This window comes from Nesoenas mayeri, assembly GCF_963082525.1.
Source record: "Nesoenas mayeri genome assembly, chromosome: 4".
In the NCBI taxonomy this organism is placed as follows: Eukaryota; Metazoa; Chordata; class Aves; order Columbiformes; family Columbidae; genus Nesoenas; species Nesoenas mayeri.
The window spans coordinates 56,493,443-56,519,223 of record NC_137540.1 but is presented as its reverse complement, the minus strand read 5'-3'; the positions used below and the strand labels follow the sequence as shown (position 1 = coordinate 56,519,223).

The window sequence follows — 25,781 nt, the reverse complement described above, 5'->3', positions numbered from 1 at the left end:
AAGAAGACGACCTGGGGGGCTTCGAATCGCATAGTGCTGCTCCTGCTTTTATTGCAAACCTTGCAAAGTGATTACAGTAAAATCAGAGAGGAGGAGGAGAAGGGGGAGGAGAAGGAAAAACCCATCCTGTCTACCGAGATGAATCTTTAAAAAGCAAAATACACTGTCCCATGAACTGTAAGTATATCGCCACTGGAAGGCAGGGAGAGCAGCAGAGGAGCCAGCAGCAGGGTTTTGACCACCAATTGCGCCAACCATGAGACAATAAGTTTCCAGGAATAGAAGGATTTTATAATTGATCACTCGGAAGCTCAACCGCTCTGTTGGCTTATCAGGGGAGTTTATTTGGGGGCAGGTGGGAGTGAGAGGAGAGGGGGTTTCGGTGCCAGTAAAATGAGGAAGATGCAGACTCTCCTTGGCTTTGTGCATTGCTGCTGCTGCTGCTGCTTCTTGTTCCTCCTGCCTCCGCCGCTCTGGGTCAGCCTGGCAGCGGCTAAGCAGCTCCTGAGGTACCGGCTGGCCGAGGAAGGACCCGCCGACATCCGCATCGGCAACGTGGCTTCCGACCTGGGAATCGTGACGGGCTCCGGAGAGGTGACATTCAGCCTGGAATCGGGCTCTGACTATCTGAAGATCGATAACATGACCGGGGAGCTGAGCACCACAGAGCGGCGCATCGACCGCGAGAAGCTGCCGCAGTGCCAGATGATCTTCGACGAGAACGAGTGCTTCCTGGACTTCGAGGTGTCGGTCATCGGCCCCTCGCAGAGCTGGGTGGACCTTTTCGAGGGCCGGGTCATCATCCTGGACATCAACGACAACACCCCCACCTTCCCTTCCCCTGTCCTCACGCTTACCGTGGAGGAAAACCGGCCTGTGGGGACTCTCTACCTACTCCCCACAGCCACCGACAGGGACTTCGGCCGCAATGGCATCGAGCGCTACGAACTGCTGCAGGAACCTGGCGGGGACGGCGGCCGCCGCTCTGGCGGGGGCGGCGGGGGGGCTTCGGTCTCAGGGGCTTCCGAGAGCGCCCTCTACCCCGGCGGCAGCAAGTGGCGGCAGGAGGCGGACGCGGCGGCCCGCAGCAGCGTCTTCGAGCTGCAGGTGGCCGACACTCTTGACGGGGAGAAGCAGCCGCAGCTGATCGTCAAGGGGGCGCTGGATCGGGAGCAGCGGGACTCCTACGAGCTCAGCCTCCGCGTACGGGACGGTGGCGACCCGGCGCGGTCCTCACAGGCTATCCTGAGAGTGCTAATCACCGACGTGAACGACAACAGCCCCCGCTTCGAAAAGAGTGTCTATGAGGCAGACCTGGCAGAGAACAGCAGCCCCGGGACCCCCATCCTGCAGCTGCGAGCCGCCGACCTGGACGTGGGGGTGAACGGGCAGATCGAGTACGTCTTCGGGGCGGCCACTGAGTCTGTCAGGCGCCTGCTGAGGCTGGACGAGACCTCCGGCTGGCTCAGCGTCTTACACCGCATCGACCGTGAAGAGGTGAACCAGCTTCGCTTCACTGTCATGGCCCGAGATCGGGGCCAGCCCCCCAAGACAGACAAGGCCACGGTCGTGCTGAACATCCGTGATGAGAACGACAACGTGCCTACCATTGACATCCGGAAAATTGGACGCATCCCGCTCCGGGATGGGGTGGCTAGTGTGGCTGAGGATGTGCTGGTGGATACCCCAATTGCCCTGGTGCAGGTTTCAGACCGGGACCAAGGTGAAAATGGTGTGGTGACCTGCACCGTGGTGGGAGATGTGCCCTTCCAGCTTAAGCCAGCCAGTGAGGGCGAAGGGGAGCCACAGAACAAGCGCAAGTATTTCCTGCACACCTCGGCCCCTCTGGACTACGAGGCTGTACGTGACTACAATGTGATGATTGTGGCTGTGGACTCGGGCAGCCCCAGCTTGTCCAGCAACAACTCCTTGCTGGTGCGGGTTGGAGACACTAATGACAACCCTCCCGTGTTCAGTCAGGCTGTGCTGGAGGTGTCCTTCCCAGAGAACAACTTGCCTGGTGAGAGGGTGGCCACAGTGGTTGCCACAGATGCAGACAGTGGCAAGAATGCTGAGATCACCTACTCCCTGGAGGCCTCGCCCCTCTCCTCTGAGGCACCAGGTGGCATCTTCAGCATTGACCCTGACTCCGGGGACGTGTCGGTATTGGCGGTGCTGGACCGTGAGCAACGTGACACCTACGAATTTCAGGTGACGGCCCGGGACAAGGGGGTGCCATCACTAGAGGGCTCCACCACCGTGGTGGTGCGGGTGGCAGATCGCAATGACAATGAGCCACGCTTCATGCAGGATTTGTTCACTTTCTATGTGAAGGAGAACCTACAGCCCAACAGTCCTGTGGGCATGGTGACTGTGATGGACTTCGACAAGGGCCGCAATGCAGAACTCAGCCTCTACATCCAGCCCAGTGACCATGACCAGGCAGCCAGCATCTTCTCCATTGAGAATGACACTGGAACTATTTTCTCCACTGTCTCCTTTGACCGGGAGCAGCAGACCAGTTACACTTTTAAAGTGAAGGCAGTGGATGGAGGTGAGCCGCCACGCTCTGCCACCGCCACTGTGTCCCTCTTCGTGATGGATGAGAATGACAATGCGCCTACAGTCACCTTCCCCAGCAACAGCTCCTACACTGTGCTGCCACCCTCTAGCAACATGCGCACTGTGGTGGCCACAGTGGTCGCCACCGATGCTGACACTGGTCTCAACGCTGACCTCAACTACAGCATAGTTGGGGGCAACCCCTTCAAACTCTTTGAGATCGACCCAGCCAGCGGCGTGGTGTCACTAGTGGGCAAGCTGGCCCCCAAGCACTACGGCCTGCACCGCCTTGTGGTACAGGTGAACGACAGCGGGCAGCCGCCCCAGTCCACCACTGCCCTGCTCCATGTCTTCGTCAACGAGAGCCTGTCTAATGCCACAGTGGTGGAAAGTCAGGTAGCCCGCAGTCTCCACACGCCCCTTGCCCAGGATATTGCTGGTGACCCCAGCTATGAGCTGAGCAAACAGCGGCTTAGCATAGTCATTGGTGTGGTGGCAGGCATCATGACTGTGATCCTCCTCATCCTGGTGGTGGTCATGGCCCGCTACTGCCGCTCCAAGGGCAAACATGGCTACGAGGCTGGCAAGAAGGACCATGAGGATTTCTTCACCCCACAGCAGCATGACAAGGCCAAGAAGCCCAAGAAGGACAAGAAAGGCAAGAAGGGCAAGCAGCCCCTCTACAGCAGCATCGTCACCGTCGAGGCTTCCAAGCCCAATGGGCAGCGCTATGACAGTGTCAATGAGAAGCTCTCGGACAGCCCTAGTATGGGGCGGTACCGCTCAGTCAATGGTGGCCCTGGCAGCCCTGACCTCGCCAGGCACTACAAGTCGAGCTCGCCGCTGCCCACCGTCCAGCTGCACCCACAGTCTCCCACGGCCGGCAAAAAGCACCAGGCAGTGCAGGACCTGCCCCCGGCCAACACCTTCGTGGGTGCCGGTGACAACATCTCCATCGGGTCGGACCACTGCTCCGAGTACAGCTGCCAGGCCAGCAACAAGTACAGCAAGCAGGTAAGAGCGCTGCGCCTCCGGCCGCCGCGGTCTGCCCACCCCCCCGCTCAGCCCTCGACACGCACGTATACACACGTACATACACACACACCCCGGGTGAGAGAGCGGAGATGCCCGCCTCCCCCCTCCTCCCACACTGGCACAAGCAGACACGACCGTCAGGTTCAATGACCCGTTCAGCCTGGTATCCCCTCCACCGGCAGTCAGGTGCCCGAACCAACACACAGCACACAGGAGAAAAAGTCAGAGATCTTTATTATTATTATAATTCCCTCCATTTTTCAGACCCGGCAGCCAACCAGCCCATCCGTGCAGCTGCACCGACGGGGGCGCCGGTGGGACCTCCCCGCTGAGTCGGCGGGCGCGGTGCCTCCCCCGCAGGCGCAGCGGCAGCCGGCTGCGAGGGCGGGGGGCGGGTCGGGGACGCGGTCATTAGCCCAGACACCGAGCTGTAGGACAGCCTTAGATGTCTTTATCAGCGGACCCCCATCCTGGCGGGTGTGGAGGGGTCAGAGACTCAGTGAAGCCTTGTTCCCCCATCCGCCGTCTTTACCGTCCTCCCCCGGCCCCGCTTTCGGCAGCCGATTCCGCTCGCAGCGGGCGTTTCCCCCGCCTTGGAGGCAGAGAGCTTTGGCTGAGGAGGAAAGTTTCGCCTCGGTCTCCAGGTATTTTGGTCAAAGGGATTGCTGTCTGCCTGTCGCTTCCTAAGGCTCTCGGTGAGAGTGCATTTGCAGCCGCCGAGCTGAAGCGTTAATGGCTGTAATTACTAGGTCATTCATTAGGACCAACATGCTTAAATAATCTACAGTGCCTGTCTGCAGTCTAATTTACAACACAGAGATAGCTCTCATTGCAGCAGTTGCTCTGAATACACGTAAATGTTAGTGAGCTTAGAATCCCACCCCAGCAGTATGTTTTGTGTTTTTGTATTTTTTTTTTCTTCTTTCCTCCCTCCTATTGTATATCCTATGAAATTCATCACTTCAAGCTGTGAGACCCTAATTTGGAGCCCAGCTGCCTCATAGCTCAGTCTGTAGAGAGTGTGACTGCTGTGAGACCTCCGAGAGTGAGGTGTGCTTTCAGAGTCTCAAGTGACTGGCTCTCTTCTCGGCTGTGGTGACGGAGGTCGGTTCAGTGAAGCTCCGATAGCGTTAAACAGGTGATGGTAGGGACTTCTTTACAGTCCTTGAAATAAAATAGGGATTGGACAGAGAAGAATCAGGTTCCTCAGTGAAAGCATCTATTTTGTTTTATAAGACACATATGTAGCCTGAACAAGAGATCCCTTTTCTTTGGGGGAGTACTTTTTGGATGAGAGTAAAATGAGATACTTAACACCCGATGATTTCCATTACATCTTTCCGTGTAAGATAATATTCTGAATGTTTCCTTAACTACAGTGCGTGTTACACACGAATCTATAGAGGAATTAATGCTGATTCATGTAAATACAGAGTCAACTCTGGAACAGGGAAATTCTGGCTAAGTTGACAATAATTATGTATTTTTCAGCTTATTAACATGCAAATATGGTACACTATGACTTTTTTTATACTTTGAAAAGTCTGCTAGTCTACTACAACTGAAGTTTTACAAGGTGTTGCCAGTATTTGCATTCTAAAAAAAAAAAAAACTTAAAATAGTGTAAAAGAAAATTAATTGCATGAGCCACTCAGTCTTCCAGATGACAAAAAAAGCGTGATTGATGTACTATCTGCCAGTATTTTTGTATATGTTGTTATACAAGTGATACAAATTTACAGAACGTTTGACACAGTAGTTTCTGGGTGATACATTTCATTAACTCTCTCCTGGAGAGTACATTACAGTTTCAGTTTGAAAATAGTCTGTATAAAATACAAAGTACTAAGAAAGTTCCTAAGCTTCCAGCTGCTAAGGCTTATTAAGCACATAAGAGATTATGCTGTTTTAGTGAACACAGGAATAACAAAGTAGCAGTGGAACATAAGTTAATCAGATACTACTTCTTGCTGCTGCAATTAATGTAAAAATATTAATTATAAACTGTCAAAGTGTAATTTATTTTCAGTGTAAAAGAACGACTTGCATTCTAGTGTAGCAATGGTAAAGGATTACAACATACAAATTACTATTCTACTTGATAAAAAACTTGTTTTTAATATAGAAATATTTTTTTGAATTACTTAACATTTTTGGAGGGTATATTTTGATATAGAATATATTAGAAGATTTCTTAGTAGAAGAAAATGTCTTTATTATGCTTTTACTTGCAATAATCAAACCAAAAGAAGTACATGCTGAATTGCTCAATTTTTTATATAGTTTGTTACAAAACGTATTTATCAGTGTTGATTGTTTCCCTGTGCTTTATGTTTAGATTGTTATGAAGGTTAGTTTACCTGAGTAGTTTATAGCTGATATTCCAATGCCTCATCTTTTTATTTTTAAAAATGTAGAAAGTATTTGCACACTTGTAAAGCATGCATGTAAAGTAAGGAAAGTGTCCAAGAAAACAGTACAGGTAGTGCTAAATAACAGACTTCATAAGAGAGACCATCAGGCACAAAACTTGATACCGATTTTCTGTGGGTACTTGCCAGCTTGTTGCTGAGTGACATTTATTTAGTTTTGTTCACGCTTTAGCATGATAGTGGGGACATTAAGACTTATTTGCATAAACAATATGTAAGCTTTTCACATCTCAAACATTGACAGTGGAGCATTTCTCAGTTTATCAGGCGAAACACACGAGGATTTTTAGCACTCAAACCACGTGGAGCACGTTGTTTAGAGAGAAATGTGAAGCGGTTGCAGATGAAGGATTCTGTTGTGGTGTGTATCAGATTGTTTCACAGTGCACCTCTATGTGTGAAATAGAGCCAGTGACATATCGATGTGACCATGATGGGGAGACTAGCTGAAATCTCTAAGGCTGCCTTTATTTCCTCGTTGGCAGTTCCCTTTGTTCTAAGGAGACATTAGAAGGTGTATAAAGTTTTAGAATAAATGAGTGGACACAGCAGAATGTACCTGCTCTAAGTTACCAGGGATGAGAGCAATACTAATTTCCCATTAGTGTAATTAGAATCAGTAATTGTTTGATATAGTACTGTACAGGAGACCTTCAGTGGAGAAAACTACAAACAATTTGCAGCTCTCTTCCTTCTTGACATCAGGTGTTTTATATAAAGTTTAAAATTAAATTCTCTATTCAGTAGACTTCTGATATTCCACTGTCACATTTTTAGAAGATCTTTCACAAGTTTGACTCCTACTCTTGTCTTATTTAGAATGGTATTCCTCTGAAATAATCTTTTAGCCTCCCATTTATTAATTCTCTCCTATTCAGTAAAGCACTAACATGTTACACAATGGCAAACAAATGTTTAAATCACTTAGTATTCCATAGGTCTTAATCTCTTGCCAAAAGTTAAAGCTGTACAGAAGTGTTTTGCTTAATGGAGTTGAGTTTAAGCAAGTGTTTTTCTGAACCACAGCTTTAAAATCTGAACCCTTCAGGTGCTTCACATTGCTTGTGCGGAGACTGAATGCTTCTAAGCTCCAGCAAAGACAGCCAAAGATAAGGAAAGCTCAGTGCCTGAGAGGAATCACTTAGCATCTTGGAGAATTGCATCCTTAATCATAATTCTAATAATAGATTTTAATTGTAAATAATTGTTTATTTTCTTGTGTTACTTTCAGATATATCTTTATATGCTATTTTTTCCACTTCATTTCACAGTGCAAAATAGTGGCATATGAGCAGGTTTATTTAACTGAAACTTTTAATCACATTGTTAACATTAGCATGTTAACAAGCACTGCTTGAAGAGCAGGCCTCCCTCATAAACCCACACTGCAGTGGCATTGTAGTTTGTTTGTTTTGGTGTTGTTTTTTTTTTTAAGGAGATATTGGTCACCATCAGTAGAATTACCAAAACCAGTACTGGAATTTCTAAGCAGCATTATTTCTCTGCTTGGGGGCATTGGCTTCCTAGCCAATTCTGTAATCGTTTATGAATTATCCCTATGCCTTTTCTAATTGAAAATGTACCATTTAGTGAAGAAAAAAAAATTATCATACCGGAGTATGCTGAAACACTAGTCAAAACTAGATGCATTTCCTGCAATGTCTTATTTCCATTAAACTGAAATATATATAAATTAATATCTTAAATTCTTTGTACAGTAGCCAGTTAATTTGTTTCATAACATTTCAAACATTGATCAGTCTGTTGCAATGTTGAAGCATTTTGACCAGTTGGTTAACATATACTCAGATTATGTCTACAAACTAAATGGGTCTGTTTCCTCATAAACATGAATATGTAACCAGCAGCCTTAGTAGGACCCCAAGTCCATTCATTAAGGGGGCAATCAGTTTAACGATGCAGGAAAGCATCATCTTTTTTGTGCTTATGTACAGACATACACACAGGCTTATCTCAAAGACTGCTTTTTATAATCACAAAGCAACTCTCAAGAATAAAGCTTTTCACAACTTTCAGCTAAGCAAATATTGTACTGTACAATAATTCTAACAATAACAGTGTTATGGTACCACTACGTGCAGTGTAGATAAATGGGAACGTTGTCATTAAGTTCTTTCATATAGTTAACTTGAATGCTGTTTGGTGCAATTTTCTATTCTCAATTAGCATTATATTAAATACTTTACAATTAATTTTTAAGTGTGACCCACTTTTGACCTTCAGTAACAAATTATGATGAAAGAGGGGCTAATTAAACATGAAATAGATGGATTGTTGATGCTTTAATTATCTTTAACATAAAGTGTTCCACTGATAAGTGTAGCCTTTATTTTTTTCCTCTTCAGTAAAATCATGTTGTACAGCGTGCAAATGACTAAGTTACCACTGAATCATTCTGCACTCCCAGGAGATGTACAGAGCCAAAAGAGACAGGATCTGAGTAAAGGAGGATTCATGCTCTGAATAAGTAAAGAACTGTACTATTATAGGCAAGGGGTAGCAAGAAACATCTTTAAAAGGCTAGGATCTAATTTATCAACTCAGACAGCTCTCTGGCATTATACATACCAATATAAACCTGGGTTTTCTGGGTTTTAACTGTGGTTAGCAGTTTGCCTACTGTTGTGTCAGTCTTTGTACCGTAGAAGTGTATTTCTGAGTGTGCTGCTGCTTCTTTCTCTCTCTCTTTTTTTTTTTTTTTTTTTTTTAATATGTTTAGATGCATTGCAGATGTGGAAGCTGTGGAAATGTGGTTAATGTGAGTCATCTACTCAATCTTATGTGCCCATTTTCACTAATAAGAGTTGTAAAATTACAGCAACTTTTGACTGTATTAAAAAATAGGGAATAAATGTGATATATAACCTACATGAGCAATGTAGAGGAACCTTTTTTTTAAATTTTTTTTTTCTTTTTTTAAGGAGAAAATGGGAAAACTTAAAAGTTTTGGTTTTTAGAAGTCTGAGCAAAAATAATATTCTGGCCACATTTAAAATCGAAAGATACGTAAAAGTGATGTGTTTTCTTTTTAAAAATGATTTGTATCAATCAAACAATCCTGTCATTTAGGTAACACAGCTGTTTTGCAATCATTAACTTGTAAAATGCTGCAGCATAACCCCAAAAATATAGTTTAATTTTACTCAGAGTGGATCACAATCGACACAATTATTAGAAGATGAAGAAAAGCATTACGTTTGTCTTTCAAAACTTAGTTTACCTTATTAACTACTGACAAGAGTGAGTGTATTTTTTAGAGGTAAACATTGTTCTGTAAGATGAGATTTTGTTACAGATTTTATATTCTGAATCAAACAATCTAATGGCTGAGTTTGTAATCCTTGAATGAAATAAATGTGGTGTTGCAAGTAGCATTCTTGGAACATTAACAAGCAATAAAATTAATATTTATCAAAGTATTTGATACAGGGTCTTTTACTATCTACAAAGAATATAAAGTCAAATTATAGATAATGTAAAGTCAATTTTCTAAGACTAGGTACAGAAGATAGGTACTAGCTGACATGCTGAAAATCACTCACAGAATATGTACTAGAACTAGAATACAGAAATATCAATTCCATCTGCCAAAAATTTAGAGAGAATTTTATCTCACAGCCTTGTCTGAAGCAGTTCATTTTAGTTACCACATCAAAAGTAACAGAATATTTGTCACCTGACAGGATAAAAATTCCTACGTTACATGATCACGTGATTATTATGGAGAATCCTCCACACACTCCCTGAAAAGTAGTTTCTTGACTGGGATTTTGGCCAGGAAATGTGTGTCTTTTGTGGTATGTGCCAAATGTTTTTTCTGTTGTAGCACTTCTCAGGGAGAAGCAGTGGGGGAGAGGACAAGTGCCATAATTTCTTCTGTCTATCCATGTACAGATGTCAAGGACTTTCCAGCCCTGGAGCAGTGTAAAATATGAGAAGTAGCCCCTACTTCCTTCTCCTAATCCTTTACACAAAATCCATGTAAGGCAGAGTTGTTTTAACACATTCTCAGAGACTTATCCTTGGGGAAAATACCATTCATCAGGACAATACTTTTACAGGGATATAACTTGATGTAGAATTATGTTTCTGAGTTCAGGGTTATGCTGAAGAAGAAACTAATGGAAATTGTGGAGACTGTCATGGTATTTTGGGTGTGATTCAGCTATCTAAACATATGCATCCTGGTGTCACTTAAATAGCCTAAAGTTTCTGAAATACCTGCCCAGAGCTGCATGGACAGGGTGTATGATGCAAGACCTGGGTGGCTTCTGGGACACTCTTCTGTAGCTTGCCAATTGTTTGGTTTACTCAAAGAAACAATAGTTAAAATGACTTTAAATACTCTGGGAAATGTAGTGCATTTTGTCAAGGTTGAAAATGTTTATTTTTTCAGTAAGAACTTATACACAATTTTCAAATGTGTGTGCCATACACGTCTGTTGATAGAACGTGTGTGTGAAGATGTATGCTCACATATATACTGATGTTAGGTTAACAAGTTATTTTTGAATTGACACAAACTGTTTCTGTTTTCAGAGAAACAATACTGGCAACAGTTGGCTTAACTAATTTCTATTCATCTTCAGACCTCTGAGGCTGATGTTTATCTCATGTTAGGTGAAACTACAGGTAGTTCCATGAAAGTCAATCAAATTTAACTAATATCAACCACTCAATTTAAATCAGGTGATATAATATTCAGAGACTGTTTTATATTCAAACAAAATATAGATACAGTAGACCAGTTTATCAGTTTGGATGTTATGCTTCAAATCTCCTGCATTTAACTTCCGTAGTACATACATATCTATAATTTGCAAAATAACAGAGTAGGTTTTCATAATTTATTACATCCAAATGTAAAATTATCATAGTAACAGTTTCTGGGAATGATGTGGCTTTAATAATGTTTCAAAAAGTATAATTCTAGTATTAAAGACATTATTACTCAAACTAACAGCACAGCAAGAGTATGTATGGTGAGCTACATTTGTTCAGTGAACTGATAGTGTTTATTTGTGGAGTTGTGTGTTACCCCTTGTAGGTACACTTACTAGAAAGACTTGGCCCGAAAATTCATATCAGCTTTATAATGTAAAACTTTGTCTCTCTGATGAAATCTGGCCATTTGCTTAGGCAAATCTATTTAATTTATTTGGGAATCCTTTTTTACACACTGTATTTAACAAGAGAAAATAACTTCAGTATTTTGCAAGCTTTCTAAAGATGAAAGACAAGAATGGAAATATAGATAATAAATGAACAGCAAATTAAAGTATTAGTTACTCCACCTGGCCCCAACATTTTCACAGTGATATGTTAAGTCCCTGTTTTAACACCTTTACTGTTCACAACATCTATGTCTGCTGATTTCAACATATATTTGGTCTCACTCTCCATCATGACACTCCTGTTCTAAGGAAGTTACATTGTCATAAAATTTGAGTAATGAAATGGTGAATCAGTTTCCTTATCTCCAGCCATGTATTCTAAATTGATTATAATGACATAACTTGTGCCTTCTGTGATAGTAAGAGAGTGTATCCATCATTCTGTTGAATCAGAAAAATACTGTTTTCAATGAGCATGTAATTATGTTCCAGTTGCAGCAGAAGTTTACAGAGGGACAGTAATTGATTTATTTGGGGAGAAATATTTGTTTTATTTTCAGGTACAGAAGGAATAGTTGCACTGGAAGCTAGAAATCTCCAGTTAAGACAGGTCACTGCATGCTCAGCCACTGAACCTCAGCCCACATCATGGGTAAGATCTGTCATGTAGATTTAGAAAATTCACTCAGAAGACTCCTCTGACTATATACTAATGGTTTTATTTTGCTTCCTGAAACATAAAGACCTGAATCTATCACTTTGTTTTAATTAAATGTTTCTAAATACAAATAAATTCAGCTATTTCTAGAGTAGGCATCAATTCATATGAGTAAAAGTGACAGCAATGGGTGTGAAACAAAGCAGTATCCATTTTCACGGTGGCTTTCAACAATGACTTTTTTCTAGAAAGTACAACACATAGTCTGGCTCATGTATTTTACCCAATTTTTTACTATATACATGTAAGATAGAATAGAATAACATATCTGAAATATCTAACAGCAGTATGGATGGGAGTAGTACTTCATAGGAATGATGAAGAACTACCACCGAGGTGCGGCAGGTATTTCTCCAGGATGTGGGTTCATGTAACATATGGGTTTGTTCAGTAGGTTAAGACTTGATGCTGGCAGCTCCCTTGGCCACATACGAAACGAGTATAGGTTGGTGCAGCACAATAACTCATCCTGTTTAAATTCTCTGAGTCCATATATGGAATTGTATGTTACTAAAAAACATGCTGCTTATGCTGGTTTTATGTACTTTTTTTTTTTTACATTTATTTTTTAAAAAATACACAAGAGAGATTCAGTTTAGAATTGAAGGAAACTTGTGTAACTGTTTTCAAAACAGCACTGCCTTTGCTGTTCCTTGTTTTGCAGAGATCACTGGATACTTAGATAATTTGTCCTATATTTTTTGTGCGGCACCAGTTCTTTGAATATTTATTTATCAAATGTTGCTAGTATTTTGGATCTTTTTGGTTGTTGTTTAATGCAGAGAAAAAGATAAGCAACAGTGTGAAATTCTTCTGTAGAATAAATTAAGAAGATTTCATTTTCATTATATTGCAAAATATTTTATCACTTAGTGACATTCAAAGAGACTGTAGGATGCTACATTCAATTTGCCTTTCAGACAATGTTGAATGAATTGAAAATTCATCTTGGACTTTCTAATACTGAATATTAGTGCACCTTTCTGGGAACCTTGAATGTTAACTTTATGTATTTTTTCTTTACTAGTTCTTAATTACATATATAAAGTGATAGAACTTTTCAAATCATACAGTAACCTTCCAGGAGTATTAATGTTACAGAAGTACAAAAGGACCGGCTAAAGTATTGCTCTATCAAATGTTTCTAAAAGGCTTTCTGTATAAGAATTTGTGATCTACTATTGATGCAAATTACTAAGGATAAAAGAAAATCCATCTGTTATCAAAGAAAAAAATAAATGAAGTAAGTTCAAGGATTTGAAAGACTTAGCATTAAGGACTAAGAATTCATACTTTGTGACGGGTTTATAGTAATTGAGAGTAGAAAAGACTTCTTTTTAGCATTCACAATGTGTGGGATTTATTTATTTATTTTTTTAATTGAAAGAAAACGACTTTGCCATAAAAGCTTCTCATGTAACATATCCTGTTTCATTTAATAATTTCATATTTTTCACTGAAATGTCTCAATTAAAATATTACCTACACCATTTCATGTCATGTTGAACATCACTAGTTTTGTTATTATTACCCTTACACTTTATCAAATTGTCTGTAGCTAAATAAATAGCATTTCATCAAGAACCGTTGGTTTTCAATCAGCTAGCAAACAGATTACTGGATGAGAACAGATCTAAGGCTAGTGTCTCTGATCTGCAACTAATTGTATGCTGATAATAGTACTGCCCACGGGCAAATCTTACTCTCTGTCCTGATCTATGATAGATTTTCCTGTACGTTCATATTTAATCAGATGGAGTCATTTTGTAATACTGTTACAGTTACTATCTTTAACCTTTCCTTTTCAATTTGAAATACATGCCGTTTGGAGATACTATCTCTGTGTTTCATTTGTGAAAAGAAATGAAGAGAAATCTAAAGGAAAACATAATAGCCATGCTTTTTTCCTTGAGATTCTCTTAAAATGGTCTCTCCTTTAGGAGGTAAAGTACTGTTGATACTTAAATAAGTATTTAACTGTAAAATCACATACTACTGCTTGGCTTGGAAGGGAAAGGAATGTGCCTGACAAATGGTAGCAGGAAGTGGTTCCTCACTTTAGCATGGTAGTGTGTGGGCAGGTGGTTGTGAGTGTGGGTACCACAGTGCTCTCTGGACCAGCTGCAGACCATGTAGTAACTGTGCAGTATACATGCAATTATAAACTTTCACATTTTTCCAGTGTGAAGATGATGAGGGTGACTACTGGAGCCCCTGTAATGTACCAAGACTCCATCATTTCAGGCTCTTCACAAATACAGAACATACTGTAAGAATTGCTTTTAAACAAGGGATACACAGAAGGTAGAATAACACATACTGTAGTTAGCACAGTGTAGTACTCCAAAAGAAAGCCGTCTTCTGATCTGTGTAAGTTGTTCTTGTGAAAAGATTCCAACAGTTTGAAATCTGTTTTTTCACCTTGCTAGTTATGCAAACAACTATTCATTTTTTCGCTAAAGCAAGTGGGAATTGTTCACTGTCACAAATAATAAATAACAAGAGTACCCGATCTGCACAGCATGGAAGTGATAAAAACACATGCTTATGAGTGCTTGAGATTTCACAGCTATTAATTTTGAACTTTTTGATTGCAGTTCTGTTTTAAAAGAGTGGATGCTGTTAGGGCAGCACTACACTGTGACAGTGAAAGATTATGACAACATGCATTTATCACTATGAGCTTGATAAATTCGGTGTAAAAGATAGTCAGAAAATGCCCCTAAAACTGAAGTTATAAAATGCATCTTGCCTTTGCTGAAAGTTCAACTTTTTTTTATTACTACTAATAATCTTTTGTTCTAAGTTAATACTAACATCAATATATTTGAGAATGTTTGCTTTTGCATAGAGAAATGTACAGCTCTTTTCAATGTTAGTAAGTTCCTTAACATGTACATTGAGGGACACTAGCAGTTTATGTGCAGAATGCTATTGTATATACAGTATATATTCATGTACGGATAGGTCCTTTACAAAAGGCCAACAAATACTGTAACATATTTCGGGTTAAAAAAAGTCAGAAGGACTCTTCAGGCTTCAAAGAACTTTTTATTTATTTTATTTTATTTTTATTTTTATTTTTTTTTTTTAATGCACCATAACATTTAAAGTCTGAATTATCAGTTTTGCCTAAAAGTGTACTCCCCAGCTACTTCTGTGTAAATAAAAATGTGGTAGATCATGTCTTTCAATTTGAGGTTGCAGTATTCACAGTGTGGTAGAAGTGTTTCAAATCAGAAAGTGCATTTTTAGTTTATGTGTAGAAACAGGGATTTCAGTAATAATTAGGCATCATTCTGATGCTGTGTACTATAAGACAACAGAACACAAAGCATCTGAATGCTGAATCTATACTATTTCTGTTCAAATTTCACAGCCATGACAGAGAAGATAAATCCTGTGGTATACAGTAGAAAAAAAGTCCTGAATAAGGGAAGAGATTTAAAAATAACATATCCAGAAATGTTAGTACCTTATTTTTTATTTGTTATCTTTCTAGGGAATCCATCTCCAGCCTTTCTAAAATCCTCACTGTGCTGGTAGATTTTTTCACATTTTCAGAATATCATCAAAGCCACACTAATCTAGACCAAGGGCATGTGTCAAGAGTCCTGGAATCTCTGAAGAAAAAACTTTGCTGTCTTTCCTATATTTGACATAATAGAAATGCACCTCGAACTTTAGAAAAATATAAGGAGAAGACAGTTTGCTGCTTTACAAGGCAGGTGTTATAGATTTTGATCAACAATTTACAGTTTATGACAAGATTAATAAGAAAGAATTGCAGATCCAAGAGGCATATGCTGTCAGTGAATGTCTAGCTCAATAATTAGGCAGTTTGACTATTGACTGCAGTAAGTTTCTTATAGTTTGTAATGTGTATCCCATGTTTAAGGCATTGTAGACTTGTAATCTGTAGGAGGGAAAGGAACAATCTCGTGAGAAAAGGAAACTCGGCTTGTAGTAAGCGCATCTTTCTGCCTACCACTTTTATTCTTTTTTATTATTATTATTATTTTTTCCTGTAGTGGAAATCTGCAGGTGTTTGTTTTATCTCCCAAAGGAAAGGCCTAGCATTAAACAAGACTTTCCTCATAGAAAAAGGAGAACAACCAGATTTCTTTTCTTTTTTTTTTTTTTTTTTTTTTTTCCCCCCCTTTCTTTAGTCCCTGGATTTTTCTTTGGGACTCAGAAAGAAGAGCTATTTTTTTATTCATTCTAGGATTCTAGTTTCTGGTGATCTTTTATTAAGTAATTGAAAAAAAATAGTTTGGGATAACTTTGTCAAGTAAAATGGTGCTCTCTGCCTTTGTCTTCATCAAAAGCAGTGCATATTTAAGACACTGGGGGATATGGATAGGAAAGCTGCATCTTCCTATGCTTTCAGTACTGCCTACTTTTTTCCCTATGCTTATATTTGGGATGATTTTGAAGGGACTCTTACATGAAGCATAGAGTAGCTAATTAAAGTGAATAAAGGAATAAAAATTTAAAAAGTAAAAACTACTTGTGATGGAAACAATTGCTTGCAATTTTTTTTCTCCCCAGTTTTTCTTTTATTTAAACATAAAGATTCTGATGAAATAAATTAATCTAGTGAACCTTAAAATAGTCACTTCTACATTGGCTTTTTGAAGAGGTGTTTTGAAACCCAAATAAAGTCAATCTGTTGATTTGTTTGTTTTTTTAGAGGGAGAACTTTTCTTCAGGAGGCAGTAGAATAGGTACACTGATGTATTTGGGAATTTTACTCCCATATAAGGTACCTCAGAATCATATAGTATCTGTGTTCTAATCCAAGTTATTTTACTGAGTTTTTAGTCTTACCTTCCCAGTAGCAGCATGAAGATTTCTATGTTTTAATTTCAGTCTCCTTCCCATCTAACCAGTTTATTTTTCTCATACAGCAGCACTCAGATACTACTGTGCACTAAGGGTCAAACATTAAGAAAATGTGGAGACTGAACACTATTTGTGTTTTGTTATTTCTGCTGGATTGCACAAAATGTTGGAAATCTGGAAGTATGTTACTATTAGTTTTGGTGTAGTGTTTTTTTGTTGTTGGTTGTTTGGGGTTTTTTTGGTAGCTAACTTCTGCCATAAAAACTTCAATATTTGAAGGTCTGAACATATATGGTGAAAGGTAAGTCAGTGAAGACAGGAAAGATCTTCATTTACAGAATTTTCCTGTTCCATAGAGTAGCAAGACATGTCTGAATGATGTTTTGGACACTGTTTTTCCAAAGAAGGGTCTTTTCTCAGTTACAATAAGGACAAAGCCAAATCAAACCAAATCAAAACATTCCCCAAATCAAGCTGATTTCTGTTTTCATGAATCAACGTCCCAAGTTAAATTCAGAATCAGTCTGGCAAACACCTATGGCTGACCTATGCTGTAAAGAGTAAACAGAGAAAATGTCCGTTTTATGGCTAATCCTCTGTTTTTCATGAAACCTCTTTTCTTTCCAAAAGAGGCTTAAGTGTTTCGAGTACAAATGAAATGGTGCCCGTCTTCTCTGCTTTTCAATAATTCAAGAGCTAGGAAGCCTGATTTATGAGAAGCTTATTCTGTGACTTTGTGTGTAATTGACAGTGAAGGGGGAAAATGAGGCAATGTTACGCTTTTGCTAGCACTTTTTAAAGGAAGGAATATATTTACTCATTAATGATCCAAGCTATGAATAGATTCATGGTTTATAGCACAGTCTGAAAGGGGGTAAGAGAATTTCAGGGTTTATCACATAGCCTTAAAGGGGCTAGGAGAATTTAAAAGAAAGATATTCAGACTGGAATATTCTGGGTAAACATTTACCTATCTTCTTGGCAGTTCATTATTAAATTATGTGTTGACATTTTGCAGGCACAGAAGGAAAAGAAAGGTACAGACAAAGGAACAGAAATACACTGATGACCTATTGTTAAAGTTTAAGCAGAGTGAATTATTAGCACCTAAAGTATGGAGCAGTGATAATAAAAATCATTGCAAACTACTATCCAGAGTGTATCGTATCCAGTAATACAATTTAGTTCATTACATTACTGCATGATGTAGTACTGTATGATGCGGTATTATTATACGGTCTCTGTGTCCTGGGCATAAACTTATTCAAAGTATTGGACTAGTTCTAAACAGTAGATGTTTTATGATGAAGTTAAAATGAATCTGTTAATATAACTGTCAAATAATGAAATCACATTGAAGTGCAGGGGCATTTTTGGATGTGTTTGTCTGTTTGGAGTTTTCTTAATCAAATATTCTCATGTATATTTAAGGAGGGGAGGAATCCATGTGAGAAATACAGGACCTCATTAACAGGGTGCTATCATGAGTGTCCTTCAACATAAGTTCAGACCTGTCTTATTTTAGACATGCCCTCATTGTTACATTACCTACATACATAAGATGTAGGTAATAGCATTTTTTTTTTTACTTCATGAGGATGCTATAAGTTCGGACAAAGGTCCATAATGGAACTAATGTTCTTGCTGAGTGCAGAATTTTGTCTACATTCTGGATTCCAGACTGCAAGTCAGAGTTCAAGTGCTGTGAGAGTCAGGTTCCCTGATCTGATTGTGCTGTCATACATCTGGAGAAGGGCAAATAAGCACAGATTGTAAAGTTACTGTATTTGGCTTTTAGAAGTGCTACAATATTTTTTGTAGAGTAGTTTGAAATGACTCTGCTGAGATAATGTATCTTATATGTTTATAGAGATGGCTTATAATACAATGGTATATGAAGTGCAATGTCTTACATGTTTTTCTTCTGTTTACTATATTAGAATTCAATTGCTATTTACTGATTTATGTTGATATTAGGATAACAGATATCTAGATTTACACAAATATGCTCATTCTCAATTTATGTTTCATTATTAAAATATAGTAGATGTTTTGGCCTAATATTAGAGCATAGGTGTCTTATTTATCACTATTAAAATAAGCTTAACTTCATGCACTGTACAGGGATAAGATTTTTCAAAAGTTCCCCATATTAGTCTGTGTTTCCTTCAGAGATTTAGTTAACTGGGGAAGAATTGGGCTCAAATAATGTGTATGAATGTATTTTAATCAACAGAACTGTTGTTAGATTCATATATGTATATTAGGTTGAGTTCTTAAGGTAAGAATGAGGTCCAAATGCCAATTTTAATGAAGAATTATATTTTTAGAAGTTTGTTACTTAAAGGTGTAGTTTGGCCCTAAGGCCAATTCATCTCACCTCAGCTTGCTTTTCATCTGTCACAAGTCACTTCAAAGGAAGAGGAATAGGTACCTTTAGAAGTCAAGCTGTTCCATCTACTTTAGGTACCTACTGTCCCATGGACCTCTCTCTCCATTGATCATAGAAGAAGACTAGCTTACATGGCTTATTAGTCACTGAATTGGAATGACATTCCAGATGTGCTGTTATTTTTTCAGAAGATATCAGTTATGATTTTACTGGGTGCATGTTAAATTTAATTTGTAAAATGACTGCACAGACATATTATTAAGAAAAATATTTTAATATATTTCTGTATGTTTTGACTGTTGGAGCATGGAAAAGTGGACAAGTGTATTTGGTAGTGGCAGCAGGTGTGGGAACTTGGGGAATAGGCTTTCTGAAGGAGTGCAGCTATGCATCCTGTCCTCTTGCCTGTTTGCTGCACATGCTTTCTGGAGATGATTGAGGGAGTTGGGAAAGTAACCCAGATGCTTTATAGATATTGTTTCCAAATACCAGGTTAAATTATTGTTTCTAAAAATGATTGTTAGCTTTTTACTGTAGTTATTTTAAGCAAAAAGTGACAATGACAGAAGTGATCGCAGTGATGTGATACTGTCCTGACAAGAGGCTGTGATATTATCACCAGGTTTCATGCAGATTTTAGTTTCACCTGTAAAGAACTTGCAGAGAATTTTGATGCTTTGCTTTGTCTTCTTGCCTTAGGCAATATTTGTAGTGAGTATACATCAGAGCTGATTTAAAAAAAAAAAAAAAAGGCTTGTAGCATTTATTACTTGTCATAAATAACATAAATGGATTTTGCAATTTCAGTATTCGTACCTAGAAAATTAGGAATATGCAAACTGAGATACTAGAAAGTATTTATAACCTACCTAATAATTAAGATAACAGGCATCAACCACAACTTTTAAAATGTTTTATTTTTTTGTCCTCTATTTGGCATTTGTCTAACAAATACAACTTGAATGCTTATAATCAAGTGAAATTATCAGGTAGATTCATTTTATGTCATGATATGCACATAGGAAATGTATATAAATGTGCCAAAGACAGGGTTTTTGTTTTGTTGTGATTGTAAGAACATCTTATTTTGGTAATGCAGTGTTTCTTCTTTAATCATACTTTCAGTGCTGAAGATTATGAAAGAGGTTTGGTAAATATACCTCTAAGTTGAACCTCTTCAGGAAGAAAAAGGGAAGCAAGAATGAGGTGGAAATGTTAGCAATGCTCATACCCCAAAGTTAATAATAACAAAACCAATTAAATTATAAAGGTAATTTAAAGAAGCTTATAGAAATAAAATTCCTGTTTGTAAGATGAATCCTGTTTGTTTGCAAAGTAATTTGTGAAAACTATCTGATAAAAACATCCTGTCCTGGCTTTTTGATCACACAGTACAGCATTTTGTTATATTTTCTACAGTGTTCCTTATATTGTGACTTTATAAAAACTGTGTCTGTCATTGATCATTCATTACCCTTAAAATACATCATTTATTTGTAGAAATACAAAGTAGAGTGAAAGTAGGAATATAGTTGCTCTAATACACAAAAGTTTTCATTTTGAAAACAGAAAAACTATAGTGTTGTGAATGTGAGATTATTATATTTCCAAAATTTGTGTCTGTAATTCGAAGTCATGTCCTGTTCCCTATTTGCGAAGCCATAACTGATAGTTTTGAGGCAGAAGAAATCATGGGGTGGATCAAGGAGATTCAACTGAGAAAATTGCAATTATGCATTTTTCTTTCCCTAGGGGAAAACAAAACAAAATCAAAACCAAAAAACCCCACCAAATTTGGAAATATTAGCACACACGGATATAGTGGCTATCTGAACAGGGAGATAGATGTCTGTTGGGAATTTTGACAGAAAAGGTTCAGAGGGTCCATCTGACATAAGTGCTTACGATAAATGTCTGCCTAGCTGCAGATGACACCAATATGAGAATATGTCTTCATGAAGAATAAAAGGCTGTGATAGAGAGGTCCTTATGGACTCTCACAGTGGCTATGATAAGGTGCAGTAACTCAGTACCATGAGTTTTTACAGCAGACTCTGTAACTGTCTTATTTCACACATTAGCTGTGTAGGAGACCAGGATGCAGTTATTGTAATATGATTGCTTATACGTGATCTATAGATTTACTGTAGACCTGTAGGTTTACTCACCATGCCCAAACAACATAATATATAGGTTGCCTGGACTTTGAATAATTGATTTTAACTTTATTAGCCTTTATTTCTCCAAAAGTAGGTGTTTCTAGATAAATTCTCACATGTAAGTGGTTATATTACAGAAATAAACCTTCTGTTATTGGTCAGCTTTCAGAAATTTTTCAGATGCAGTCCATGAATTTCTGGGTGTCTATAAATCTTGGAGTGATAAAAAGCACTTTATAAACTGTGCAACTACTTCCTATGACTGTTTTTTCTAACATTATAGGATGTTAATGTCAATCTCTGCAAAGAATTTGTAAGGCCACATCTTGGTTCCTGTTCTTGCAGATTTGTCATCTATAGAACCATAAAACAGGCAAAGAGCCAGACTAAGCACATAGTTAGAAATATCATCATTCTTATGTTATTAGTCCCTGGTTTAGTGGATTTGGAGAAGATATGGAAGATTTAGTTGTGCCTGTCTCCAAGCTATTGCTTTAGTGCAGGCTTGATTTCTGTTATAGTGAAAGACCATTTGGGGAGTTATGCATTTCTGAAATATAGCTGTTTCTGTTATTCAGACTTGGGGCGGGGGGAGGGGGAGGAGTGCGGGGCAGTGACCTCTAAAAAGGGGGAAAAAAAAAAAAAGACTGTCAAAATGGTTTAAAATAAGTGTTTTCTATCCCTTTTTCTGATCTTGAACTGAACATATTTTGAAATAAAACCCCAGTGTATCAGTGGTTTACTATTTCTATCTTCCATTTTTAAAAAGAAAGAGAGTTCATATGTGAAACATAGGAAAAAAAAGGTACAGTCCTGCATACTCTGATGAACATTGTGTTTATAGGATTTAAAGTTAATATTTTTTATATACTGTTTATCCTCAGACTGACTATTAAATCAATAGAGTTATTTTCAATACCCAAACCCTTTTTTCAGTAATATTTTGTCCAATACTAATCAAAAAGTGCTTTTTGTTTGCCACCTCTGATATAGCTCATGCATTTTTTTACTTTAAAGAATTATTCTGCAATGTTTAATTTTTACATGAAAATTTAATTATTAATAGTATTGACTATAATTATAAGCAAATACACTCATTTAAGAGAAACTGAATAAAATTATTTTTAAGAGTTACCATTCTGGATTTTTTTCATTCTTTAACTTATTAAGGAATATTTGAGACTTAGCACCTGCTTATGCTTATAAGCTAGTTTGCATTTATTTTACTATAACCTTTCAATTCAAGCCATAGATAATTTAGAAAAAAATTTCACATCTATATACAATAGCAGTGTATTATTTTATCTTCTCATAGACTCAATTTACTATTTTTAACCTTTAAAGCTTAATTGTTTAATCAAAGATAGGATTCATGCAAAATGAGTTATTTTAAAGAAGAACACTTGAATGATGTGTAAACTCTGGAATCAAATGGTTGTGGATTAAGAAGAGGCATGAGAAATATTCCAGAGCAGAAGGACTGGGAACTAGAAAGGGTTTGTAGTAGGAGTGTTTTTACAATTGTGGTTAACATCCTTGATACAATAGCATTTTGTAGGACTGAATACTCAGAGGTATACAATGAGTAGTGTTATCTGTTACATTTCTGTTTGATTTTATACAGAAATTTGCAAAGGGGTGTGCGTGTGTAAATTTGAGGAGTAAGGAAGACCCCATTCAAAATGAAACACTTATTGTTACTTGATCATCAGATAACAGTATGTTTAGATCACTCCTTGTTTTGTGTTTTTTTGTTCTGTTTGTATTTTGTTTTGTTTTGTTTTAAGAAGCATAGCCTAGCAGAGTACCGAGCTAGAGATTCGTCCATGAATTTTATGTACTGATTGGTCACTACTGTATTTCTTTGGTTGCTGGTAGCACAGCCTCAATGCAGTGCATTAAAATAATTTGTTACATTTCTAGCAGCTACTGAGAAGTGGTGGTCTTTGTTGCCATGATGATTTAAACTTTTTGGACATAAAAATTTTTACTGCCTTACATAAGGAAAGATTCTGGCAAGTCATATACCTGCATAATCATTTCATTCACCCACTGTGCAAGTGCTCGGGGACTAAGTACCTTATGTAAGCGTCTGTCTGCTGCCTTTCAGAAGTGATCGAAATTCACTGTGATGTACTTGGGAATATCCCATTCTTCTCCAGTAATCCCAGCAGGCGAAGTCCAGTAGAAGAGAACAGCTAATACAGTATCTGTGATAAGGAGTTACAAATGTCAGCACAGTCTCCTTCTAAGTTATCGTGTTCCCAAAGGATGCCAGAGAAGTTAGTGTATTACTCATTGCAGTTTCAGCATTTATCCTCTGATGAGACCTACTTGAGGATAATCTACATTACGTGTTCTGTATAGTATCCTGCAGTGCAATATCAGTGTAGAGTTTTATTTTGATACTATCTTGGTAGAAGAAAATTAGAGGCTTTTGTTTTCTTTTGAAATAGCCTCTAAGCCAGTGATATCTGCAGTTTGTTTCCATTTCTTTTCAAAAGTTGACCTTGCATGCTGGGGCTTTGACCCTTTTCTATAATATCTATGCATACGAACTGCCATGTTAACATATTATTTTAAAGAAAGAGACAGGTTGCAGTTTTACATAAATATGCATGTATCTTTATAAAATTAAAAAAATGTCACTTTCCTGCTGTTAACCCCAAGTACTAGGAAAGTATCTAATACAGCTGTTGTTGTTGCAGAGTTTTGACAACCATGTTCTAGAATTATTTTTTCATTTTGTGATTTTTACTTTTTGTGCAAAAATTGATTTAATTAGCATAGTTTAATTCATAAGATCATACCTGTTCTTTGTAAGACCAGCTACTACCCTCCAGTGTAGGATGTCTGGGTTCAAACTACCTATTGGGAATGATTCTTGGTCTGTGGTGGCTGCTGACCTGTGGCTGAACACTCTTGGGGGCTGAGCACTGATTGGCTTCGACCTAAAATATGCTGAAGGTTGTGCCAATAATTTAGTGCTATGGATAGTCACTTATCAGAAACTGGGTCTGTGCCATGGCCCTGCATATGTTACTATTGTAGACAGTGCTTTAGTGTCCACTCCAAAAGTTTTTAGTATATTTCAGTGAGGGATATAAACAAAAACAACCAGCCAAACAAAAACAACAATAAAAAACCCCACAAAAACCACCAAGCCACCAAAATAAAAACAAATTAAAAAAACCCCACCACAAACCCCAAACCAAACAACCACCACCAACAACAAAACCCCAAACAAACAAAAAAATATTTCACGTGTCACATCTATTTCTCAAGATGTTAATGTATGTACATATTTCCACATGGAAAATAAAGTTTAATATGTCAACTGAATATAGATATAATTAAAAGATCAAGTAGACTTTTAAGTGACTTTGCATTCACAATTTTATTTCTTTGCATGCACATATCAAAAATACTCATAAACATCAGGCTTGTAATTCAGTGCAGACTGTTACTTGTAAGTTCATTGTTTCTTATTTCAGATCTCAGCTTAAAAATGTGTAAAAACAAGAACTAAAAGCAAACCAAAGTAATAGCCATAATATTATTTGGAAGGCATGTGTATTTTTAGCTAGATTTAATTTATATTGCTCACTCTCTAAAAGATTAAAAAAGTTTTTGTAAGTAAAATCTTTCTAATGTAAATATCACAATTGCTTCTCTGTTTACAGTGCTTTACAGAATTGGGGATCTTTTCCTCTTTCCAATGTATGACTATTAAGCAAAATCTCATGGGAAGAATCATGCCCACAGCATTTCCCACCAACCACTTGAAAGTGCTTTTTGTAAGAATATTACCAATGAAACTATCAACTCAAATGCTCATTTCAGCTTAGGTATAAAAGCACACTAGAAAAATTATCCTAAATTTACATTTATATAACTGAAAGTAGAATATGTCCCATGACACTTTTACCATATATCCCTGCAAAGTGGCAAATGAAGTATTCCCTCACTTAACACTAAAACTGAAATCCTTTGTGTTGGGCAGGGACTTAAATTCCTGTTATGGGAAATATATTAGCTCAGTATGGCCTTGGGTACCACAAATTGCTAAGAGATACCCCTGAATAGAGTGTAACTAACTAGTTATCAGCAGGTGTCAGTGGTATTGAGTGAACCTCAGGACATTCTGACAACGTAAAGATCTGACAGGTTCTTGTTCACTTCTTGAGGCAAGATTGGAATTTCCCATTGCAGTAAGCAAATGGAAATGCATTAGGATTAACAGTTGGAGCTCTGGAAAGGTTTTGTTAACCTCTTCATTCTGTGGATCCTCATTAAAATGTGCTAATGTGGACATGAAAGCTCTGAAATGGCTAATAGCAGTGGAAAAAAAAATAGTACAACTGCTAATATCACAGTTTGATGCATGCTTAAATCGCTAAGGCAAGAGGTACCAAATTGCTTTTTAAGTGCAAAAAAAGCACCTAAATATCATTCTTTCACACTCAGATAATTCCCAGATGGCTGGAGGGAGAGTATTCAAAT

At 38.4% G+C, this 25,781-nt stretch overlaps 1 protein-coding gene across 3 annotated transcripts in view; it reads left to right on the top strand.

The window, feature by feature from the left end:
• Window positions 1–393: 393 nt before the first annotated feature.
• Window positions 394–25,781, top strand: part of PCDH7 (protocadherin 7) — a gene marked incomplete at its 5' end in the record, with an annotated part of 258,888 nt that continues 233,500 nt past the window's right edge. For all 3 annotated transcript variants that reach the window (XM_080344293.1, XM_080344292.1, XM_080344291.1), the window contains one exon: window positions 394–3,576. In XM_080344293.1, coding sequence (XP_080200419.1) covers window positions 394–3,576 — 3,183 coding nt within the window. The remainder of the gene's footprint in view (window positions 3,577–25,781) is intronic.